At 38.8% G+C, this 23,959-nt stretch overlaps 1 protein-coding gene across 9 annotated transcripts in view; it reads left to right on the top strand.

The window, feature by feature from the left end:
- Window positions 1–23,959, top strand: part of TANC2 (tetratricopeptide repeat, ankyrin repeat and coiled-coil containing 2) — a 215,324-nt gene that overhangs the window by 158,632 nt on the left and 32,733 nt on the right. For all 9 annotated transcript variants that reach the window (XM_005858613.2, XM_014532046.1, XM_005858615.2 and 6 more), the window contains 2 exons: window positions 783–1,390; window positions 15,512–15,620. In XM_005858613.2, the coding sequence (XP_005858675.2) occupies window positions 783–1,390; window positions 15,512–15,620 (717 nt within the window). The remainder of the gene's footprint in view (window positions 1–782; window positions 1,391–15,511; window positions 15,621–23,959) is intronic.

A 23,959-nucleotide genomic window follows, 5' to 3' on the forward strand; every position in this document is an offset into this window, starting at 1 on the left:
GGGGCAGGAGGCAGCTGATAGATGTTTCTCTCTCATTGATGCTTCTAACTCTCTATTCCTCTCCCTTCCTCTCTGTAAAAAATCAATAAAAAAATATTTTTTTTTAAAAATGGGAACTGAGATATAGCTGAGGGGAGGAATTATGGGGTCTGTGTGATCCAATAGTAGAGAAGAAATTGATGGCAGGAAAGAGAATGGTTACTTACAGGAGCAAAGTCTGTAAGCAGATGACAAAAGATGAAATCCAAAATATGAGTCACCACAAAGCCCTATCACCTCTCCCCAATATAATGTCCAAGCTCATCACCAAGGCACCACACTTTCTACTATTAGAAATATTCCTTTGGGCTAAGGCATCTTCAAAAGGTCTGTATTAAAATGCATCATTTTATTTGGAAGGTTGGAAAGCCACATTTTTATATGGCATTCTTTGTGTCCTTGTGCATTTCTTACTTTGACATTATGCCATAGTTTACACTGAGGGGAAAAAAAGTTATATGGTACTCCATTTTCTGTTTATTTCAAAGTGTTATTTAGAATATTGACCATTAAATCACTCCTAAAGTATCCTTTATGAAGAACCATAAAATTATCTTAAGTCTCAATATTAGGAAGAATGTTCCTCCTGTGCAACTAATTTGTTTTAATCTATGCGTACTAATACTTGATTATGTTTTCTTTAGCCACTCAGAAGTTCAAAATAATTTTTTAACCCCATAGTTTATCGTAAGAATTAGGGGAAACTGAAGGTCTTTCTGTCTATCTCTCTCCATCTGTTTTAGGAAATTACCAAGCTGCTGCCTTTCCATAGGATTTTTTTGGATCGACTAGAAGAGAATGAAGCCATAGACCAGGACCTGCAGGCTTACATCCTGCACCGGATACACAGCAGCTCAGAAATCCAGAATAACATTTCACTTAATGGCAAAATGGACAATACTACATTTGGCAAACTCAGTTCTCATCTCAAGACCCTCAGTCAAGGGTCCTATTTATACCTGAAACTCACATTTGACCTCATAGAGAAAGGCTATCTAGTGTTAAAGAGCTCTAGCTACAAAGTAGTTCCTGTTTCGCTCTCTGAGGTTTATTTGCTCCAGTGCAATATGAAGTTCCCAACCCAGTCTTCCTTTGACCGGGTGATGCCTCTCCTGAATGTGGCAGTGGCCTCTCTCCACCCACTGACTGATGAACATATCTTCCAGGCCATCAATGCTGGTAGCATTGAAGGCACACTGGAATGGGAGGACTTTCAGCAGAGAATGGAGAACCTCTCCATGTTTCTAATCAAGCGCAGAGACATGACTCGTATGTTTGTACATCCTTCTTTTCGAGAATGGCTTATCTGGAGAGAAGAAGGAGAGAAAACCAAATTTCTCTGTGATCCCAGGTAAGCCATAGATCTGTAATAAGCAATTCTGAACCTATTTTGTTTTTACTGCAGGGAGCATGGGTATTGAAAGCAATGAGAAGTGTTCTCCATTGAACATTTCACATAAAGGAAATATCTCTGTTTCTTCTCAAGACAAGGCTATAGTGAGATTAACTAATTTATTTTCTCACATTGTTATTTCCTTGAGATTCAAAATCTGCATAGATATGCAGAATGCTCCTGTACATTCCTGTATTTTTCCTAAATAATATTCTGGGTTCTTACTGGTGATCCCAGGCTATAATTAATTTTGCCATTTAACAGACTTCTTCAGTGTTCTTCAGATATGAAGAAAGAATTGATATATTATCCATCTCTTTGACTTAGAGCAGAATCGCTTTAAAATTGCGATTGCCCTTTTAAAAGCCATACCATTGTTAAAAGTCACCAATGACTAATCTCATTAAAGCCCAGCCAGTACTAAAATTTACACTGGAAAATTGAATCTTAAATCTCATAGCTGAAAAAGACTGGTGACCAACTAAAGAGATCAGTTGGTCTAGCGTCTAGCCACTTTACCTTTAGATAAATAAGGTGCCATTATTCCCATCTATAATAATAAAACCATAATATGCTAATTAGACCGGACAGCCAAACAACCTTCCAGATGAAGCTGCAGCAGCAGGGGCCGAGGCAGAGGCTGTTAGGGGCGATCAGGCAGGCAGGCAGGCAGAGGCACCGGGCTGAGGGACGCCAGGACCCTTTAATACAGTGGGTAATCAGGCAATCAGGCAGGTGAGCGGTTAGGAGCCAGCGGTCCTGGATCCCCCGAGGGGTCCTGGATTGCGAGAGGGTGCAGGCCGGGCTGAGGGACGCCACCCTTCCCACCCCCATGCACGAATTTATTAAAACTCTAGTTTTACTATAAAAGGCCTTAAAAATTCTGAATCACTTGTCCAACATCAAGTTAATAGGTGGGAGAAAGGAGGAGGGACTAGAAGAGGGGTGGCAAATACATGGTATGTACCACCACTCCTGTCTTTCAGCCATGGCAGACAGCACTGATTCACCCCAGCATTCTTTCCTGATGGACTTGACCCTGACTTAAAAATCTTCCTCAGCTCAACAAACCAGACTATATATGAAACTGTTTCCCATTCTCTTGGGTAGAACTAGATCTCTATCTTCCTAGGGGTGTGTTCTTTCTACTTCTCCACATTACCTTTTTTCAAAGAATTATTCCTTTAATTAAGTTGGTGTTTTCAAAAGCAGGTCTACTCCTAATTTCCTGGAAACAAAGAAGACACCAACAACATAGGTGGCAAATGCAGAGTTTATTCTGGCTCAAAAAGATCGGCCAAATTTGACTGAGGTTTTATTACTCTCTTGGCATGTTCGTCACCCGGCCTTATTAGAGACAACTGCTTATGGGCATGCTGCTCAGCCCACTTCAGGCTGATTCATTAGAAAATTAGTTCCAGGCTCTGATGATGATATCAAGCCAGACAGTAGATTTCCTGGTATTTACTCTCAAAGGGAAACTTAAACTAGTGGAAAGAACATGAACTTTTGAGTCAGATTACCTGCTTAGAAATCTCACCTCTTCTAGGAACTGTGACCTTTGGAAAGTTACATGTTTCTGATATAGTTTTCTTATTTACATAAAAGGGATAATAATTCCTAAAGTTGTTGAGAATTAAGTGAGATGTAGTAAGTATAATGCCTAGACTAGTACATAGTACATACAGAGTGTTTAGGAAATGTCCTTTTTCCTTCCTTCTCTTTGCAGTAATGGACCCTTCAGGTCCACTTTAACTCAGTCCTATGATTAATTGGATAGGTAGCAACAGTCTTCTACTGTTAGCATTTTGGGGCACAAGATTTAAACAAACAAACAAAAATTGTATGATATTCCCAAGAGGATTTTATTATAAACCCCACGAGTACTGCTGAGTACTGCTACTGATGCTTAACACATAAGAGTTGGCAACCACATATTTAAGAAAAAGAGACCAATCTAGAATTGGTCTCTTTGACTTATAAACACTTTGAAATCAGTTTCCAGAGAAACTTTGCTAGTTGATCTGCTCTTTCATTCTGAAACATCTCAGAGGATTGAAAGCTGAGGTTCACAGTAGCCAGACTACCACAGAATTAGCAGTGTCCTTACAACAAATGAAACCTTCAAGGGCTCCCAAAGGAGAAAAGGTGGTATTTATGTAGCCATATCATGGTTTTACAGTCTTACCTTCTCAACATTGTTTATTAACTAGGAGCATTTCAGCAACAGGCTGATACACTGAGACAAGAAGAGCAAACACTTCTAACTTCAAATGCTGTGTATAGGCACACCTCAGAGATATTGCAGGCTCGGTTTCAGACCACCACAATAAAGCAAGTCATAATCTTTCTGTTGGTGAAGGGTCTTTCCTTTAATTTGTTTAAAAAAAAACAACAACAACAACAACGCAGCATCAGTGGAGCTCAATAACATGAAACACAATAAAACGAGGTGTACCTGTAGTCTGTTGCCTGGTGATTGAATAACGCTCAGGGCTGCTGAGGGATCATCATATATCACTTAATGGCAGAGAATAAAATAGTAGGACCAAGAGTTATCATAAAAGCTTCCTTACATTTCATTTCAGTTGGAATTCAGTCTTCCACCCAGCACTGTCTGGCACCAGCTTTGTTACTAAAGTATTGATCTCAGAGTTTGAGGTCCTCTGGGTCAATGAGATGGAAATTCACTAAGAATTTAATGCTACTGGCAAAGCCCAAGGTGGCCTTTCAAGGAAACTGGCTGTAATTGCTTTCCATTTCAGGCAAGTCTGATTAGTAGGGCTCTCTCCAAACAGGGTTTGTCTTTGTGACCTTCTGCTTCTACTTCCTGTACATATTTCCCTCTCTGTTCTCTACCTTCTTTCCAGTTTCTCTCTATAGCATCTAATGTATTTCAGTAGATTAGGGGAGACCAACTTGATGCCTCTAAAATTACACTAGATAGGCCAGTGCCTAACATACATATCTCTGTGTAAGGAGAACTTTCAGAAGCAAGGGACCATCTCTGTCTCCTAGTCCATTTTCCTGGACTTTCAGCACTCACTTGTTCACCCTGAACTTGTTGACCTTATTAGGGCATTAGACACAGATAAGAATATTCTACTGAAGCCAAAAGTAGTTGATTTCATCAGAAATAGGCCACCCAGGAAGCTACTTCTGCTAAACTGAAGAGTCAGTAATCTGAGGATGGTGCTGGAAAGAGGAAATAGCAGAGGCAGAAGTCAGTGTTGCAGTTGAGACAGTTTTCTTCATTTTAAGTATCAGACTTTCTATTGTTCCACAATCAGGGCAGAGAATTGATGGCCCAGAGAAATGACCTAATGTTGCATAGACATACAACTGTCACAGAGAGAGATGAGTTAAAGATGTCTTTTCTTGGCTTGTTAACAAGATGTAGGGTATTTGTATGTGTGTGTTTATGTGTGTTTACCAAACTAAGTAAAGTAGCACTCAAAAATCTTTTATTCAAAACTTGTAAGATTTTGGATTTGCTTTCTACATAAAAGTATACCCTTTGAATCCCTTACAAACCTGAGACCACCACATTATTCTGTTTTTTATTTCCCACTATTCATCACTGTCATACTCTATCATACTCTGAAATTAATCTGTCCTATAATTTTATTCCCTTAAGCACTGAGATATCAGATTAACTCACTAATCTAATAAACTAATCTCTGCTATTATGCTAATAAGAGGGAAGTAGAAAACCCATTTGAAGCAACTTACGCATTTTAAGTAAGGCTTTTGAGAGAAGTCACCAGCCTTATGCCTAACCTATTAGTGACTTTGCTAGGTGAAATTTTAGGCTGATAAAGTAGACAGTTGGGACCTCCAGCCTAGTGGTGCTATCTAGTTTTTAAAACAGTGGTTCTCAACCTTCCTAATGCCGCGACCCTTTAATACAGTTCCTCATGTTGCGGTGACCCCCAATTTCATTGTTACAAATTGAACATAATTAAAGCATAGTGATTAATCACAAAAGCAATATGTAATTATGTATGTGTTTTCTGATGGTCTTAGGCAACCCCTGTGAAAGGGTCTCGACCCACAGGTTTTAAAATTTAAAGCCTTGTGGTGCTGCTTAATATTTCTCCATAGCTTTAGGCTATCCCTGAATGAATCCCCACTCTATTTTTCTGTTTCCTTTTCTCACTATCTCTATTTTCATAGTATCTGGGCTCACCTTCCCTAGGAACAGCTTGCAAATCAACATATATGTATAAATGGGAATATATATGTAAGATTTTAATACAGAGATTAGAAGACTCAGCTGCCTTATTTTCTTTTTAATTCTCAGTTGCCTTATTTTTAACTGTTTGAATAAAACACATAAAGCTTGTTGTGAACATTTTTAATGAGTACTGAGCTGCTACAACCTGAGATTGTGATTTGGAAACCTAATTTGGGGGTGTCCTGATTTCCTCAAACTAAGAGAAACAACTTTTATGGTGAGTGAGAAAAGGAAAAGGCTACACAAATCCTGTTTATACCTATGAGGATAGTTGAGTACTTACTTGATTCTTTGTGAACAGAGTTGATATAATAAGTGGTCTATTGAGATTTTTTTTCCAATTATTTGGGCCCTGTTAGTCAGTGAATTATACATTGGAGACCTGGTGCTCCAGATGCATGCCACAAAGCAGAGTGTCAGAGAAGAAGCAGCTTATCTAAGGAAAAAAGAGGGCAGTCTTCCTATAAAGGAAAATTCACTGTGCCAGGACCTGGACAGTCTGGCTTTTTGTAGAATGCGTAGGTCTGAAATGACCACAAAATGGTGAATTACAGGGTTATGGTGATTTTGTTTGTTTGTTTGTTTTTTAATCCAAACACGAGCCTCCAGACCAGATGACATTTAACCTTCCCCCAACTGAAGCGCAAATCCTCAAGTTAGGTCATGGGTTCCGCTTTCTAAAAGCATTAGGAAAGAATTCAGTAAAGTGATGGGTCATGGGGAGAAAAAAAGAACTCCAGGAACTAAATCAACCCTTAGGAGGTTTGAAAGAGTTAAAGCAAAGAAAAGGGAAGTATACCAAACATCCCTTACTAGCACTAAACCATTAGTAGATGATCTTAGCTGCTGAAAATATTAACTGTCTGATCTCTGTACTGGATTTAGATCTGCTTCATTTCTAATTCTTTTCTACCACTAAGGGGAAATCACTATTCTCATGTCATTATTTGAATGTGTGATTTCCAATAGAGATTTCATTAATCTGTAATATTATTGGGGATTTGTCTAATTTAACAATAAATATTTTTTCTTATTATCTATGTTTCTAACTCCCTATTGGCATCAAGAGTAAATTTGAGACTCATATTTGAAGTGTTACTCTAGTGACCATAGCTGTGGTTTTATGATATAATGCAAGGGGAAAATTACATTAAATCTAATGTATATATGCACGAATGTTCTTCTACTTTACAAATTTTTCTCATGGGACCTACATCTATTAGTCAGATAGGCAGATGTTCCCACCTTTAAAACTCTCATATCTTTGAAGATGGGCAGCAATAACATTTTTTTTCCCTTTTTCAAACCCAAAATTAAATTTGGAAAAAGCTGGTTTTCAGAATTCTTCTCCAACACATTTAAAACTGAGAATTACTTATTCTTATTATCAAAGAAACTCATGTGAAGTTTGCTAATTAATAAGTATAGAGAGAAATAATTCTGCTTATAAGATGGAGAAAGAACATCATTTTAAGACTTGTAGGCATGTAAGAGAGTGAACTAATAAAAACACAGAAAGAACTTGTACTCTTCTATATTGGTTGATTTTGCTACAAGAAAGTGATAGTGCTTATATGTTTAAAAATATATTTAAATTAAGTGGATATGGATATAGTTATATATGTATACAAGGTGGGACAAAAGTAGACTTAAAATTGTGGGTGTGTGAAACCCAGAGTTTATTCTTGTATAATTATTTATTTATTGTATTATTTTCCATACAAACAACTATAAACCTACTTTTGCCCCACCGTGTGTGTGTGTGTGTGTGTGTGTGTGTGTGTGTGTGTGTGTGTTTATAGCAAATACTGGTTAAAACAACTTCACCTAAAAATCTGAAAATGGGGAGAAGTAGAGCAGGTGGTTAAGGGAAATTTTTGGTACAGTAGCACCCAACCCCCTTATCCACATGGGATATGTTCCAAGACCCCCAATGGATGCTTGAAACTGAATAGTAACCAAACCCTTTACAAACTATGTTTTTTTCCTATACATACACACCTATAATAAAATTTAACTTATAAATTAGGCAAAGTAAGAGATTAACAACAACAATAATAAAATAGAATAATTATAGCAATATACTACAATAAAAATTATGTGAGGCAGAGTGTGTGTATTTTTTTGTGTGTGATAACCAATATGGCTACTAAGTGACTAACAAGCAGGTAATGTACACAGTATAGATACTATGGACCATGGAATTATTTACTTGTTGGGCAGGATAGAGCTAGAGGGCATGAGATTTCATCATGCTACTCAGAACAGCATGCAATTTAAACTTATGAATTATTTATTTCTGGAATTTTCCATTTAATATTTTCAGAATGGTTGACCACGGTTAACTAAAACCAGGAAAGGTAAAAACCCTGTATAAGAGGGGGCTTCTGTACTGAAAGTTAAGAAATAGAGGCTAATTTGTCCTGTTAATGAGTCTCTGAAGCAACACTGGCTGAATGAAAAGATGGGAACTCCACTGGCTTTCCTAGGCTGTCAAACTAAGATTAATGGCACAGTAATCAGAAGGAGTATCGCCAGCTTAATGGGATATGACAGCACACTGTCTTTTTTGTGAGTAGAGCAACTTACTCTGTCTCTACAGTCTTTCAAAAGCAGATAGATCTCCACATTTGGTAAAATCAACTCTAATAGTGTTCTATTCTCTCTACCATAAGAACCCATGGCTGTGACATGTATTCACTGTAGCATATCTAGTTGGTGCTACCACCCAAATTTTACTTTTAAGTATCCACTTATTTCCATCTCTACTTACCACAGTGGTTCTCAACCTTGGCTGCACATTAGAATCACCTGGGAATCTTTTTAAAATCCTGATTTCTGGGCCTCATCCTCCGGAAATTCTGTTTCTTTGTTACTAATGTTGTGGCCCCACCCCATAACAAAGAAACAATTTCCGGAGGATGAGGCCCAGAAATCAGGATTTTAAAAAGATTCCCAGGTGATTCTAATGTGCAGCCAAGGTTGAGAACCACTGACTTACCACACCCTAGGCTCTCACGTGAACTACTTTAGCCTCCTAATTGGTCTCCCCTTCAAGCCATTTCACCAGAAGCCAAAGTGATTTTTAAAAATGCAAATCAGACCATGTAACCTCTTCCTGAAATCCTTCAATGGTTTTTTGTTGTGATTATAATAAAATTAAAGACAGATTTTTCAAAGCCCTGTATTACAAAGATAGCTTCTGCCAATCTCTCTAAATTGAGCTAGTTTATATACAATTTCCTGGTCATAAACAGTCATCTGCCAGTTCCTTGAACTTGCTGAACTCCTTCCCACCTCTAGGCCTTTGCACTTAACAATTCCCTCCATCTGGAGCTCACTTTCCCTGGCTCATCACATGGCAAGATCTCATGCCTCCTTTAGATCTCGGCTTAATGCCACCTCTTCAGAGAGACTTCCGCTTGTCACCATATCTAAGTAAGTTTCTCCTGGTTTTCTTTATCATAGCAACCTTTTTGACTTTCTACACTTATCCCAATCTATTATTAATTTACTGTATGTGAATACTCCTTTCTTGTTTACTCTCCCCTCTAGAATGTCAGTGAGCTCAAGTGAGAACAAGAACGTTTTCTATCATGCTCACCTTGGTGTTCCTAATGATTAATAGAGTGCCTGGCACACAGTGAGCACTCAGTAAATACTTTTTTAATAATGAGTTAGTGAACAAAAGAATGGTGAGTGGTACTAATACTAAGCTTGCAACTGAAAATATTTGAGAAACTCTTCTCACAGTTCAAAAGACAGTGTCTTTTGTTCACTCGGTGACCATGTGTCAGGAATAAGCGAAGACAGGCATTTCAACAAGTATTCAGTGAACATTTATTACGTAATATAGTCAAGGTTCTGTGTTAAGCACTGAAGGGGATACAAATATGAATAACATAGATCTGTCTACCAGGACTTACAGCTTAGTGGTTTTAAGAGACACATTTATAACTGTAATTCAAGGCAGAGCCCTGTACTAGTGGTATAAACAAAGAGCTAAGGAACATGGAGGAGTAAGAGCGACGTGATAAATCCTGTGCCTACTGCTGATGTTTCAAACGGCGACAGTTTGGTGAAGTCATAGCTCTTCTGCCTCGTGAAGCCCTGCCAACTGCTTAAAGACTCCATTGTCAGAGGAGAGGCATCCGTTTTCCTAAGGCCAGTGGTGCATTAATGAACCAAAGGGCAATCGGAAACTGAGGCAAAGTGGGAGAAAGCAGTAAATCTCTCCAAAGTCTATGTTTAAAAAGAATAATGCTGTTCTGCTCATTTCTACAAAGGTAGATCTTGGGCATACTTTACTTAGTCTGCTACATGTAGTTCATCAGGCTCTTTAATTTCCACATTGAATAAGAAACAGTAAGACAAGCTGACTAGAAATGTATTTTGTATTTAGGACCCATGAGAAGGACATACCAAAGCAGTTTCTAACTGATAAGCTAAAGAGAAAGGAAAGAAGTGTGGGTGTTACTTGCTGAGAATTGATAGCAGCAAGCAGACTGTAAGGCAGCAATCACCAAAGTTTAAGTGCAGGCAGAATTTTTTAAGTGAGAGGTGAAAAAGATCAGGATTGTCCATCTATTCTCAATATTTGAGTCATAGTCACACTCATTTCACAGTTGAACAATGCCAACAGAGATGCCCACAAATTCAAGTCTGAGTTGGATAGTGAATTGGAAAGTGGACCTAGAAGTCCTCGTGTTGCTCTTCCTGGAACCCATCTGCTTAGCATTTATTCATTCATGAAACATTTGTTGAACTTCTATTCTACAACAAGGACTGTGCTATACTCTAGAGAAACTTAAGTGAATAAGACATCCCCAGCATTAAAGCCTTGCCCTTTAAAGGGAGGTCAGGCACATAGCAGCCAACAATAGGGCAATAGTGCAAGTGTGAGATGCAAAGTGCCTTTGGGGAATTAAAAGAAGTTCTGATGGTCTGAAAGATTGATAGGAATGTGGCTAGGGAAAAAAGCCTTGAAAACCATATTTAAGACCTTAAGATTGTATTCTGTAGATAATAAGGAATCTCTAATTTTGAGGCAGAGAAGACAATGATCAGATAACTCTGATGATGTGAAAAATAGCTCTGACAAGTGGTATGTGGCCCTATTTGTCTAGGTGAGAAATGCCACGACCTGTAACGTAAGAATAGAGAGCCAGGTATGCATGGGAGAGACATTTTGGAGATACTCAACAGCACTTGGTGTGTGTGAGTGTGTAGAAGGTAAGGGTGGAGGGATCAAAAGTGACTTCAACACTTCCCTGAGCGGTGTAGCATAGTTAAGCTACTGATGGACAGAGCATTCTGAATGGAGGAGGGGTCCTAGCATGAGCAACAGCAGGAGAAAGAACAGGCTATGGGGAGGAGATGAGTTCTATGTTGGACATGTTTATAATGAATTACCTCCAAGAGAAGATGCACAAATATATTTAAACATGTGACTTTGAAAAATAGAAAAAGGGAAAACTCAGACACAGAATTATGGATTTTGGAGTTATCAGTGAATAACTGACAGTAGAAGCCATAGGACTAAATAAGATCACTTAAGAGTATAAAGCAGGAAGTTTAGAAGTATGATAACAATATATTTAATACTAAAATAAAGTGATGAACCAAATAATAATTTACAAGGGTAATATTAGAGTTAGAAGGAGAAACAAGAAACAGTAAGGTTGTGGAAGTCAAAGGAGATTTTTCTGGGCCAGGTCTGAAGCAATGAATGTAATTTCTGCCTGTATTCCATTAGCCAGAACTCAGTCACATTACCCTCTTGAATGTGAATGCAAGGACACTGGCAAAGTAGCCACTTCACCACAGCTCTTGACTGTGCAAAGGAGCACAAATCTTTTGTAGGCAGCTACCTATCTCTGCCCCATAATGCTGGTCTCACTGTCTCTCCCTAAGTAATTCTCCACATTTACCTCTATAACAGACATTTTATAGCAGCAAACATTATTTCAGTCCAAATTATGAGATAAATAAGATAGGCTTTAGATTGCAAGCAGTTCTTTGCCAGCTGGCTATGACTATATCACTTTATTACATCTGAGCACCACACACAGGAATATCAGAACACTTCGGTGTTATTTCTCTGAAACACCAAAGTGTTGTATATCAAGTTTGTCATTCCAAGAGCTAATGAAATCTCTGTGACTACACATTAGTGACTACGACTAGAACAATGGAGAAAACATCCATGCTAGAAATGTTTGATTCCATCTGTTAGCATGTTTCAGTGCTACAAATAGAAACTTTAAGGCTTGCTATCTCCCAGGGGGGGCTAAGTGAAAATCTATTAGAAAAACAAACATAGTGTCATTATATGTTTGTATAAAACAAGTTATTCAACTTCCAAACTGTTAAATGTGCGGTGGTGGAAGGAGGGTGATTCTTGCTTTAGAAAAGGTTTTCTTCTTCTAAGAGACCTCATAACTCTCAACTTTCAAGGTCTAGGGAAATAGGGTTGTCATGCAAGGGTAGCTCCTCACTGCCTTGTTGTAATCCACAGTTGTCCAAGGGTGAGTATCACTTGTCTCCAATAATCCATATGGAGGGGCTAAAAATGAGAATGGAGATAGGATCTACCCTCTACTATTCTGGATACTCCCTCTCTGCCTTTTGTCAGAGCACGTATATATCCAGGACAGGGGACCAGGGACAGTGCTGGGAAGAATCTTCAACTCTGACCTAAGGCTAGAGGGAGAAAATAGAAAGAAACAAAATCACAGGCTAAAAGAAAACTAATTAAGAGGCTACTGGTGATCTTAGAGAATAGTAAGACTAGAAGTCAAAAGGAAGTGAGTTCAGGAGTAAGAAACTGATAAGAAAAATACAAATAAATATAGACAAATGTAGTGTAACACATTCGGACCATAGGTTAGCCAGTGGCACCATATTTTATCAGAACAGTAAGGCACACATGGAAATGCCAGCATATATTGTAAATTGCTTTTACCCTTTGTGTCCTGAACACCGTAAGCTTTGAGTTCAATGAACTGATCAGAGTCATTCTCTTATGAGTAATGTAATTTGCTTATATCTAAAAAAAAAAAAAAAGAATTACATTGTCTCCTTCATCTTTCTCTTGGCCTATATTGCTTGTTGTTTCTCCTGTGTGCCTGATGAGCAACAACAAAGCAAGCTCTATTAGCTGAAATGCAAATGTCTTACCAGGATTTCTTAGTTATGGTAGTAAAATGAAGGCACTAGGGCAAAGTCAATTTTGTGTCTAACTGAAATTTCATTTTCTTGTCAGACATGAACTTTTTCCCCCCTTAATTCTGATAAGCCTGGATTTTCATTAGAATGCTTCAGGCATAGGTGGTGGATCAGAGGCCTGTATTCAGGAGTTCTAGTCACTATGTACAGCTATGGATGAGTTATTTAAAGTAATAATTCTTACATCAGGGAGGCTACTGATGGTTCCATGAAGGCTATCCTTGTCTGAGATATTCTCTCAATTAAATAACTTCCCTGCCATTGTGGTTCATCTTATCCAATCAGATAACCACTAGAATTCGCAAATTCTATGAAGCTCAAGATTAGAACATGGTAAAATTATTTTTTAATCTTATTAGAATGAAATCTCCATGAGATGACTCCTGTAAGATGGGAACTCTCCCACCCCCTGTTCTTTACTGAAACTTAACAAAACAAAAACTAAGAAATAAAGAACATGTTTGTTTTAAACTTCAGTGTAAGATATCTTAAATGTTAAACCTGGCAGAGTAGCCAGTGTTCATTGTGAGAGAATATCATCCAGTAGACATCTGGGCTTCCTCTCAAGGAAGTGTTACCAACAGAAATTCACTTGCTACTTTTTCCTTCTGTTGGATTAATTCACTGGATTTGAAATTGAAATTGGGTTCATTTCCCTTTTCTATGACACTTCAAATGAAAGGAATAGAAGAATTGTGTTACCAGTGGCATTAGGACTCTGCTGGCCACTAACCTGGTGGGGAGTAGAGAGTTACTTAAAGTAATACAGTTCCACAGAGTTTTGTGTCCACAGAGCTAGAGCCAGTGTGGCAAGAAGGCACATCCCAAAGGCGATCGAGTGTCCTTTCTTTAATGCCCAGTTTTCTTTTGCTTTCAAAAAAATTTATGGGAAATTTTTATATGCAATATTAGAGGCCCGGTGCATGAAAATTCATGCACTGGAGGGGGTGTCCCTTAGCCCAGCCTGCCCCCTCTCACAGTTCGGGAGCCCTCAGGGGCAGGAGGTGACCCAGCGATCAGGGGAAGGTGATGCCCCATCACACCTCTGCTGCTGCCACTGCCGGCAGCGCAAGCCTCAGCCGGCCCTGGTTTCCTGAACCTCGGGCAGCCCTAGGCAGCTTGGCAGCCAACATCCGAGGCTTGTCTGTGCCTCAGGCCGGCCCTCAGCAACTGGGGGGATTAAGGGGACTGGGGGACTCTGGAGGCAGGCGCGCGGAGCGGCCGGGCCCACCTGGGGGCGGGCCCGGCCTTGCCACGTGCCTGCCGCCCCAGCGGGGCTGAGGGGCCTGGGCGCCGTCATCTTGTGGCTGTGGGCACCGCCATCTTTGAGGGTGGGGCAGTCAATTAGCATATTCCCCCCTTATTGGCTGTGGGTGCTGCCATCTTTGTGACAGCATGAGGGCCAATTAGCATATTCCCTCTTTATTTGATAGGATACGATGCTAGGTGCTTTGAAGAATATAAATCACTCAGAATTTCTGTCATAAATGTAAACAGAAACACACACACACATAACCCTCGATATATACACATGCATACACCCATACGTATCCATACATACATTCACACTTTAAGGAGTATTTCATTAGGATGCTTTGAGCTAGAAGAAATAGAAAATTCTAGCTCAAATGGATTAAATAATAAATTTTTAGATACTTTATATAACAAGAAATCCAAAATTAGGGCAGCTCCTAATGCTGTACAGTCAGGGCTCAGGTGCTATATTTCTGCAATTCTCTTAGCTTAATTCTTCCTTTGGCTTTGTCTTAGGGTAGCTGCCACATGATTACAAGAGGGCCACAATAGTTCTGGGCTACAGGGGCAGATAACACAACATGCAGAGGCAGAAAAGGGGGTTTCTTTTTCATAACAGAGTGGGAATCTGTTAAAAAGGAGATAGGGAGGAATGGATGCCATCAGGAAACCTATAGTCTAGTAGAGGAAAGGGTATGTGGAAGTGTGGTAGATACTGTATAAGACATATAAAGTATATATAATGGTAGTTCCAAAGAAAAACTATTCCTTTTCCTCTACTGGAAGGAAAGGGAAGATAGCTGCTGACCAGAGAATACTTCACTTAGGGAAGAGGTTGTTAATCTAGTTTGAATTTGAGATACTCTGGTACCTCCAGGTGCAGAAATCCAATAGACAGTTGGATGTATACTGACCTAAGGCTGAGAAGTCTAACTAGAGAAAAGGATACAGGATGCAGGTGGTGGTGAAGGCCCTGAGGATGGATGAGCTAATTCAGAGGACAGACCAGGACCGAAAATGAGATCCTGAGGAACACTGACATTTAAAGCATGGGTGAAATAAAGTAGTTGACAGAGACAAAAAATAAAAATGAAAATCTTTTCATGCCATCTGTGTGTGGGATGGGTGTAAGCTAACTAGAAATGACATTTTGTGATATTCACACGTGTGATTTGGGTAAAGGACTGGTAAAAGCTAGGAATCTTTCAATACTTATTCTTTGCCCAGTTGCAGTTGTCCTTCCCTAAGAAACTGGTTGAATGAGACAGAATCTTGGAGGTTTGGCTAGACCTGAACAGTCCTCCACCCAAAGCAGAATTGGTACATTAACATTTCTAAAATGAGTCTCTTTTTCTTTGCAGGAGTGGTCACACATTACTTGCCTTCTGGTTTTCCCGCCAAGAGGGAAAACTAAACCGACAGCAGACTATTGAACTGGGACATCACATCCTCAAAGCACACATTTTTAAGGTAACGAGAGAAGTTAGAGGTTTTTTCTTTCCATCTCCAGCAGGCTTTCCTTAACAGTATTTTTGAAGCTACTGGTATTTCAGTAAAGTCCTTGCTTTCTGAAATTATTTTGTTGCAAAACCAGTCCATGTCTTGAAAAGTATGGCTGTTCCTCCCTAGGCATTTGGAAAGAAAACCTCATTTGTCATCTCCCAGCTTAGCGGACTGCTAGGCTTTCCAGGAAATGTACGTGTATTATCATTCAGCTGAGAAGCATATAGATGTATATTCAATATATGACCTACAATCTCCTGAGGACAGTCATGTTGTAGCAGTTAGTTGCAGATTTTCACAATATCTAAAAAAAATCACTGAGAGCACTCTTTCAATTTTCTTATAAATCTTTTTTAAAAATTGTATTTTATTGATTTAAGAGAGGGAGAGAGAGAAACATCAACCTATTGTTCCATTTATTAAGGCATTCATTGGTTGATTCTTGTGTGTGCCCTGACCAGGGATTGAACCCGCAACCTTGGCCTATCAGGACAACACTCTAACCAACTGAACTTCCTGATCAGGGCCTCGTTTCTTAGTGAAGATTTCAATTCACTTAGTGAAGATTTTAATATTTCTAGTGTTGTGATGTTCCAAGTATCTGGAACCATTCTCTTTTCAAATTATAATCCCAATTTGTCTCCCAGTGGTTTCAAAATTTTTAAGTACTCTATAGCATCAGCTCCCATCTCTCCACATTCACAAGGCTGGAATGGAGGACCCAGAGGCGGGCACATCATTCACTGTTTGTGCACGAATGCATTTGTTTACTCAGCGCTTACTGAGGCATTGTCCTAGGTACTAGTGCTGCAAAAACAAGAAAGATACAGACCCTAATCTCAAGGAATTTTTAGTGTTGATACCAGTATAGGGTAAAAACACAAAGGTCAAGGAAGAAATGTTCTGATTTTTCTAGCCCACAGTTTGCTGGAAGTCTGCTACTTCCCATCCTTACAGTCTCTTCAGACTGCCTTTCCTGGCTCAGGGTTGAGATACAGGTATCTTAAACAGTTCTCTGGGTTGGACTTCCTCCAGGAGATACTGTTAAAGATAAATCAGTTCTCTTCAAAGAGAAAGATGGCAGTAAGGACAATTCAAAGAGCCTAGCAAATCTTCCCCATATGTAAGCACACAGCCAGAGAAGCCTGTTCGTCAGATAGACAGATGTGAACCCACAGTGACGGGTCCTTTATTTGAATCATAATTTTCTTCTCTGAAAAATCACTGTACTAAAAAAAAAAAAAAATTATCTTACCCAATGATAAGTGGGAGAAGAATGGGACTAAAATAACAGGCAAGGTGGCTTCTTCCTGTTTCAAATGGGCCAAAACGTATCTGCTGCCCTAACCGGTTTGGCTCAGTGGATAGAGCATCGGCCTGTGGACTGAAAGGTCCCAGGTTCGATTCCAGTCAAGGGCATGTACCTTGGTTGCGGGCACATCCCCAGTAGGAGGTGTGCAGGAGGCAGCTGATCGATGTTTCTCTCTCATTGATGTTTCTAACTCTCTATCCTTCTCCCTTTCTCTCTGTAAAAAAATCAATAAAATATATATTTTTTTTAAAAAGTATCTGCTACTTTGAGAAATTCTGAGATAATTATCCTTCAGTTAGATAGGAAATTTAACTTTTAAGCATCACCACTTTGAACTCTAAAGCTTTTAGCATCACTGTCTGCCTAGGATCAGATGCAAAGCAATTTATGCTTGTCTTTTCTGTACCATAAAATGAACACCACATTAACAGGTAAATGATAAGTTTTGTTTGACCCACTGTGACTGTATCCAGTGCATGGAGACCTACATTTTAACCATACACCCATCATTGACACAGTTTTATCTTATGTTGCTACAGACAACATGGTTGCCTGAGATAAGAGTGGCTCCCTGTGTGATTCAGGCCATAAATACTTGGGTGTACAGCATAGGTGCTGACATGACTGCAAGTAGAAGAATGTAGACTTGGACTACGGTTTTCCTAATGCTGCACTTTTAGGGTCTTTTAAATGCAGAGTGCTCCCTGTTGATAGGCTTTGGCTTCCCCCAGACTGCTAGAATTCTCAGTGCCCATCAGCTGAAGGTCATGAAAAGGCAAAAATAGACTCTATGCTTATACCCTGTACCACTTAGAACAGGGGTCCTCAAACTTTTTAAACAGGGGGCCAGTTCACTGTCCCTCAGACCGTTGGAGGGCCGGACTATAGTTTAAAAAAAACCTATGAACAAATTCCTATGCACACTGCACATATCTTATTTTGAAGTAAAAAAACAAAAAGGGGAACAAATACAATATCTGTATTTGCATGTGGCCTGCAGGCCGTAGTTTGAGGACCCCTGACTTAGAACCTCTAATCAGCAGTGACATGTAGCCCAATTTATATTTCTTTCCAGTTAATTTTCAATTTCCCTTATTTTATCTTTGTGAAAAAGTACATACCATGTCATTAATCACTCTAAAAATTCTGAGGTTGTGGGTCTGTAATTCTGGAAATTAGGCTGGCAATGGAGCCCTTTTCATTCTTTTTGCCTCTGACAACTTTATTGGGGTCTAATTTATATATCATAAAATTCACCCATTTTACTCATACAAGTCAATGACAATTAGTGTAATTAGAGTCGTGTAACTATCGCCACTATTAGTACCTTTACATTACCCTAGAAATAATCTTTGTGCCCATTTGAAGGTATTCTACATGCTTCTTCTAGCTTCTGGCAACCCACTGATCTACATTCTCTCTATAGATTTGACTTTTCTGGACATTTCCTATAAATGAAATCATACAATATGTGGTCTTTTGTGTGTGGCTTCTTCACTTAGTGTGATGTTTTCAGGGTTCATCCATGTTGTAGCCTGTATCAATACTTGATTAATTCTTACTGCCATATAATCCATATTGTTTATTCATTCACTAGTTGGACATCCAGGTTGTTTCTATTTTTTGACTATTGTAAATAATACTGCTATGAACATTAGTGTACAGATATTCCCCCTTTTAGTTTTTTTTTTTAAATAAAATTAGCCATTTTATAGTGAACAACTCAGTGGCACTGAGTACATTTACAATGTCAGTGTTCAGGTTTTTGTGTGGATATGTCTTCACTTCTCTTGGAAATAGACCTAGAAGAGGAATTGCCAGTCTGTTTTTCAAAGTGGCTGTACTTTTTCACAATCCCACCAGCAATGTATGAGTGTTCCAGTTTTTTTAAACCTTTGCCAGTACTTGTTAGACATTGTCTTACCTTTTCTTGATATTAAGAAAATCATATGCACTATGCCACAAAATATAATTTGGCCATATTGGTGGATATGAAGTAGTTTCTTATTGTGATTTTAATTTGTATTTCCCTAATGACCAATGATATTAAGCACTTACAATTCTTTTATCATCCTCTCATTGCTATTTAGATTTTTTCTTTTTAATCTATGAAAAGAAAGCAGGGTGTTTGTGAATTGTGGCCAGAAATATTTCAATCTAGTTTGTGATGCAGGGTGTTTCACTGATTTGGGTCTATTCACTGGAAGGATTTTGGAATGCTCTTACATTAGCTCCCTAAATGCTGCCTTCTAAAATGTTCCTTGGATTGGTCAGTACTATAGCATTTCTTACCAGAACAGAACTATTGGCCAGGGGGAAAGTGCTATAAGTAGACATCTAGAGCAGCGGTTGCCAACCTTTCGGACCTCGCGGACCACCAGTGATCCGAGGACCACTGGTTGGCGACTGCTGATCTAGAGGGTAGAAGATCCTTAGACATCAATCAAAAGGCATGGTTTCAAGTACAGAACCCATTTACCTTAAGCAGTCTCAGTTTTCTCATCTATAAAATGGTAAAAATATCTGTCAGGTTGTTATAAGGAGCATACAATAAAATACATAAGGTACATAATAAAATGCAAATACATAATATATACTAGACATATATCTAATACAAGGTTATATGACTCAAATTATTAATAAAAATCTCCTGACAATAAGACTTAATCATAAGCACAAATTTTATATGGTAATATCACCCTTACACTTCAGAGGTTACTTAGCATCCTCTACAGCAGTGATTGGCAAATATGGCTTTGTACTTCATAGAGTCTCTCTTGAAACCACTTAACTCTGTCATTGTAGCTCAAAAGCAACCAGAGACAATACAGAAATGAATGGGTGGGTGTCCTTGTCCTTGTGTTCTTATAAAACATGATTCATAAAAACTGGTGGAAGGCTGGATTTGGCCTTGGGCCATAGTTTGCCAACCCCTTTTCTACAATGAAAGACATCATCTCCTTTGTTTACCAGGATCCTTTTATTATAACCAAACATGGCTATTTGGGTGGTGGATAAAAAGGGTAATAATCCATTTGAGATCTTTGAATAGCTACTAGTGGGTTATTGGCAATATACTTGTAAATAATTTGCCTTAAAGAAACTCATTAAATAACCCCCCAAGGTTAGTTTTTGCCATGATCTTAAGATACCTGAGCCATAGTTAAGATCCCTAAGATGAGATTGCTCTGGCTTCGTCATGCTTTCTCTTTCTTCGGGAAGTATTCAAAAATACTGAGCAAGTTTCCTACCAACTAGTAAAGTGCTATAAATTTAGATTCTAACAAATATTTAAGAAAGGGACTCCATTGCCATTCATCTCTGACAAAACGAGATCCCTTCTTGCCTGAGCAATAGTTATAGATACTGAAAAGACCTTTTTCTAGTTGTCTGAACCTCAAGGTCTCTCTAAGAATCCATCAGCTTAGAATTATGTGAGGTTTTTGCTACCTCCTGCCTGGTAATGGGATCTGCCTGTCACCTTTGTCAACTTGAGTTTAACTAAACTGAACTCTTTGGAGCAAAGGGTCAACCCCACCAAGCAGAAGAAATCAGTAGACTAGCAAGTCTGTAGTACAAGTAAAACTTATACCACAAATCCTAGAATCTAGCTCTATATTTCAGACTTATTTCCTATGTATTTATTCCAGCCTCACTGGGACTCTGAGTGTTGCTTTGTGGTCTCTTTCTGGGACATTTAATTGAAGTTCATTTACCAACTCCTTTTCCCATTTTTTCTCCTCTAGCTCTTAACCAAGTCAAATAACTAAACAAACAGCCTGATTTATGAGTCACTAAAAAAAAATAAAACGATCGAGTGTGACTTCTTTAAATACTCTCCTCATCTCACTAGTAAATCATTCTATATCATTATCAATTCTTACCTTTTTCTCATCTTAGAGGACAAGATGTCCCTGTTTCTATTTTTTTTTATTATGAAATATATCTAACACATAAGAAAGCAGAGGTAATTGAATAATCAAATACTATACCATTTTTAACAGGTGTTAAGATTTGTCCATGTTTGCTTCAAGTCTTTTTCTTTATGTTTAAGAAACAAGTACAGTAGAAGTCCCCTTTGTATCCTTCTCTTACCCCATTTCTCTCCCTTCTCAGAGATGATTTCTACCCTTGAGTTATTATGTGTTCTTCTCATCCATAATTTGTACTTTTCCAACATAGATATATATTCATAAACAATATACAGAATTATTTCATGATTTTTAAACCTGGCATAAATAGTATCACAGTCGTTATATAATTCTATGTATATTTGAGATTTATCAAGAGATCTAGATCAATGGTTTTCAACTTGTGAATACAGTAGTCCTCCTTTATCCTAAGGAGATACATCCCAAGACCCCCAGCAGAGCTTCTTCATCAGTGAATGTAGCCTCTCCAGTAATTTTTATATTTTTTAGTCCAAATCTCTTTCTGAATTTGTGTAACTGTCCCTTACTTGTGGTAAATGGCTAGATGTCACTTGTTTCAGGGGATGCCTTGTGGAAGTTTTCATACAGGCTTCATGCTTTCTGGTGTAACTTGTTGCTGTCTGTTCATGTTTTCCACCCACAAATTTAATGTCCTTTCTATCTTAACTAAGCACTTACACACACTGGGGTCATAACTTTTGCAGTTGAAGATACACAACTAGCACTATTTCATTTTTCTCGTTCACAATTTCACACAAAAGAGATTTGTCCTTGCCCTAGCTGGTTTGGCTCAGTGGATAGAGCATCGCCCTGTGGACTGAAGGGTCCCAGGTTCGATTCTGGCCAAGTACACATGCCTGGGTTGTGGGCTTGATCCCCAGTAGGGGGCGTGCAGGAGGCAGCCAATCAATGATTCTCTCTCATTGATGTTTCTATCTCTCTATCCCTCTCCCCCCTTCCTCTAAATCAATTTAAAATATATATATTTTTTTTAAAAAAAGATTTGTCCTTACTGTAGAGATTAACAACTTCAGCATACTTTTTTATTTTCTTAAGTCAAGAACTTTCACCTTTTCACTTAAAGGAAGCACTTTACAGCTTCTCTGTGATGTGTTTGAATCACCAGCATCCCTACTCTTGTGCCTTGAGGCCATTATTAAGTAAAATAAGGGTTACTTGAACACAGCACTGCAATACCACCACAGTCAATCTGATAACTGTGGCAGCTACTAACATGACTACTGGGCAGGTAGTGCATACAGCGTGGATACACTGGGCAGAGGGATGATTCACATCCCAGCAAGATGGAGCAGGACTGCAAGATATCATCATGCTACTAAGAATGATGCACAATTTAAAACATGAATTGTTTATTTCTGGAATTTTCCATTTAATATTTTCAGACTGCAGTTGATGACAAGTAACTGAAACCACAGTAAACAAAACCACGAATAAGGGGGGACTACTGAACGTTAGATTCTCCTGGGGAACTTGAAGCACATACACATATTTCTTACTCCCAGAGACCATTATTCATTATTCTGGAGTATAACCCAGGCTTCTGTTTTTTAATTGGTACGTTTTATTTCTTAGAGCAATTTTAGGTTTACAGAGAATACAGTTGGTTCTCATATACTCACTCCCCCCACCACGTTTTCCCTATTATTAAAATCTTGCACTGGTGTGGGACATTTGTTATAGTTGATGAGCCTATATTGACATATTAACTAAAGTCCATAGTTTACATTAGGATTCATTGTGTGTGTTGTATCGTTCTATGGATTTTGCCAAACGTGTAATATCATGTATCTACCATTACAATATCATACAAAATAGTTTCACCTACTCATAAATTCCAAAGCTATCAAAAGCACTCCTAGGTAACTCTGTGGAATTGGCAGGCACACCCAGTGGGGAAGCAGCTCTAATGAAGCCCAACTGTTCTGGGCTTCATTCTATCCTAAATCTTTGGCCCAGCAATTCTTCAACTTGTAGTCCTTCCATGTCTTCAAGGAGGATGTATTTTAAATTTTGTACAGCTTTGCCCTAGCTGGCTTGGCTCAGTGGATAGAGCATCAGCCTGCAGACTGAAGGGTCCCAGGTTCAATTCCGGCTAAGGGCACATGCCTGGGTTGCGGGCTCAATCTCCATTGGGGTGCGTGCAGGAGGCAGCCCATCAATGATTCTCTCTCATCATTGATGTTTCTATCTCTCTCTCCTTCTCCCTTCCTCTCTGAAACCAATAAAGAAATATATTAAATTTTGTACAGCTTTTCCAGTTGTCCTTTGCAGGAATGTTTGTCCAAATTACCTAGATCAACCATTACCAGAAGTGGAAATCCACCCAAGTTCCCCTGAGCAAAAATTACAGCACAACGTTCTGGGAACATCGGCTTTACTCTAAACAGCTTAGGCTTTCTCATTTAAAATGTACTTGGTGCCCTGAATGACTGAAACTATCCTGGGTATCACGTAGGAAAAAAGGGTAATTTACATTCAAGACTTACAGGTCCTAAGCAGAGGAGAGAGTGCTACATCTTTCAGAGAAGCTAAATACACGTTGCTGATTTGAACATAAATAGAAGAATGTGCATTTCAAGGCATAAAGCAAGCAGAAGTAGCTTAAGTTTTTAAAAAGAATGCCTCCCCAAATCCACTTATTAGATCTCAAACTTCATTGTTAATATCTTTCTGCCCTTGGGATTTCCTGCTTTAACTCCTCACTTGACCCAGATACTGGCGGAATGGTAAGATGACTGAAAGAGTCTTGCCCTAACAACAAAAAATTTAAAACACAACTTATTCTAACTTCCTTTTGGAGAAGCCCACATGAAAGGGGCAAACATTAGTACATGCCATGGGAACTAGGCCAGCCATACAAGAGAAAATTTGTTACTGATGGCAGTCAACCTATGTTGTTGTTTTCCTGCGGGTGAACAGACATGATCATTGCACTGTGTATCAGGGTGAGGAATGCTAGCTACTGTAACAAACCTACAAAATCTCAATGACTAAACAAAGGTTCATTTCTCATTTACATTGCAATTCAGTACAGATCCTTG

This window comes from Myotis brandtii, unplaced genomic scaffold (assembly GCF_000412655.1).
Source record: "Myotis brandtii unplaced genomic scaffold, ASM41265v1 scaffold120, whole genome shotgun sequence".
Taxonomy (NCBI): domain Eukaryota; kingdom Metazoa; phylum Chordata; class Mammalia; order Chiroptera; family Vespertilionidae; genus Myotis; species Myotis brandtii.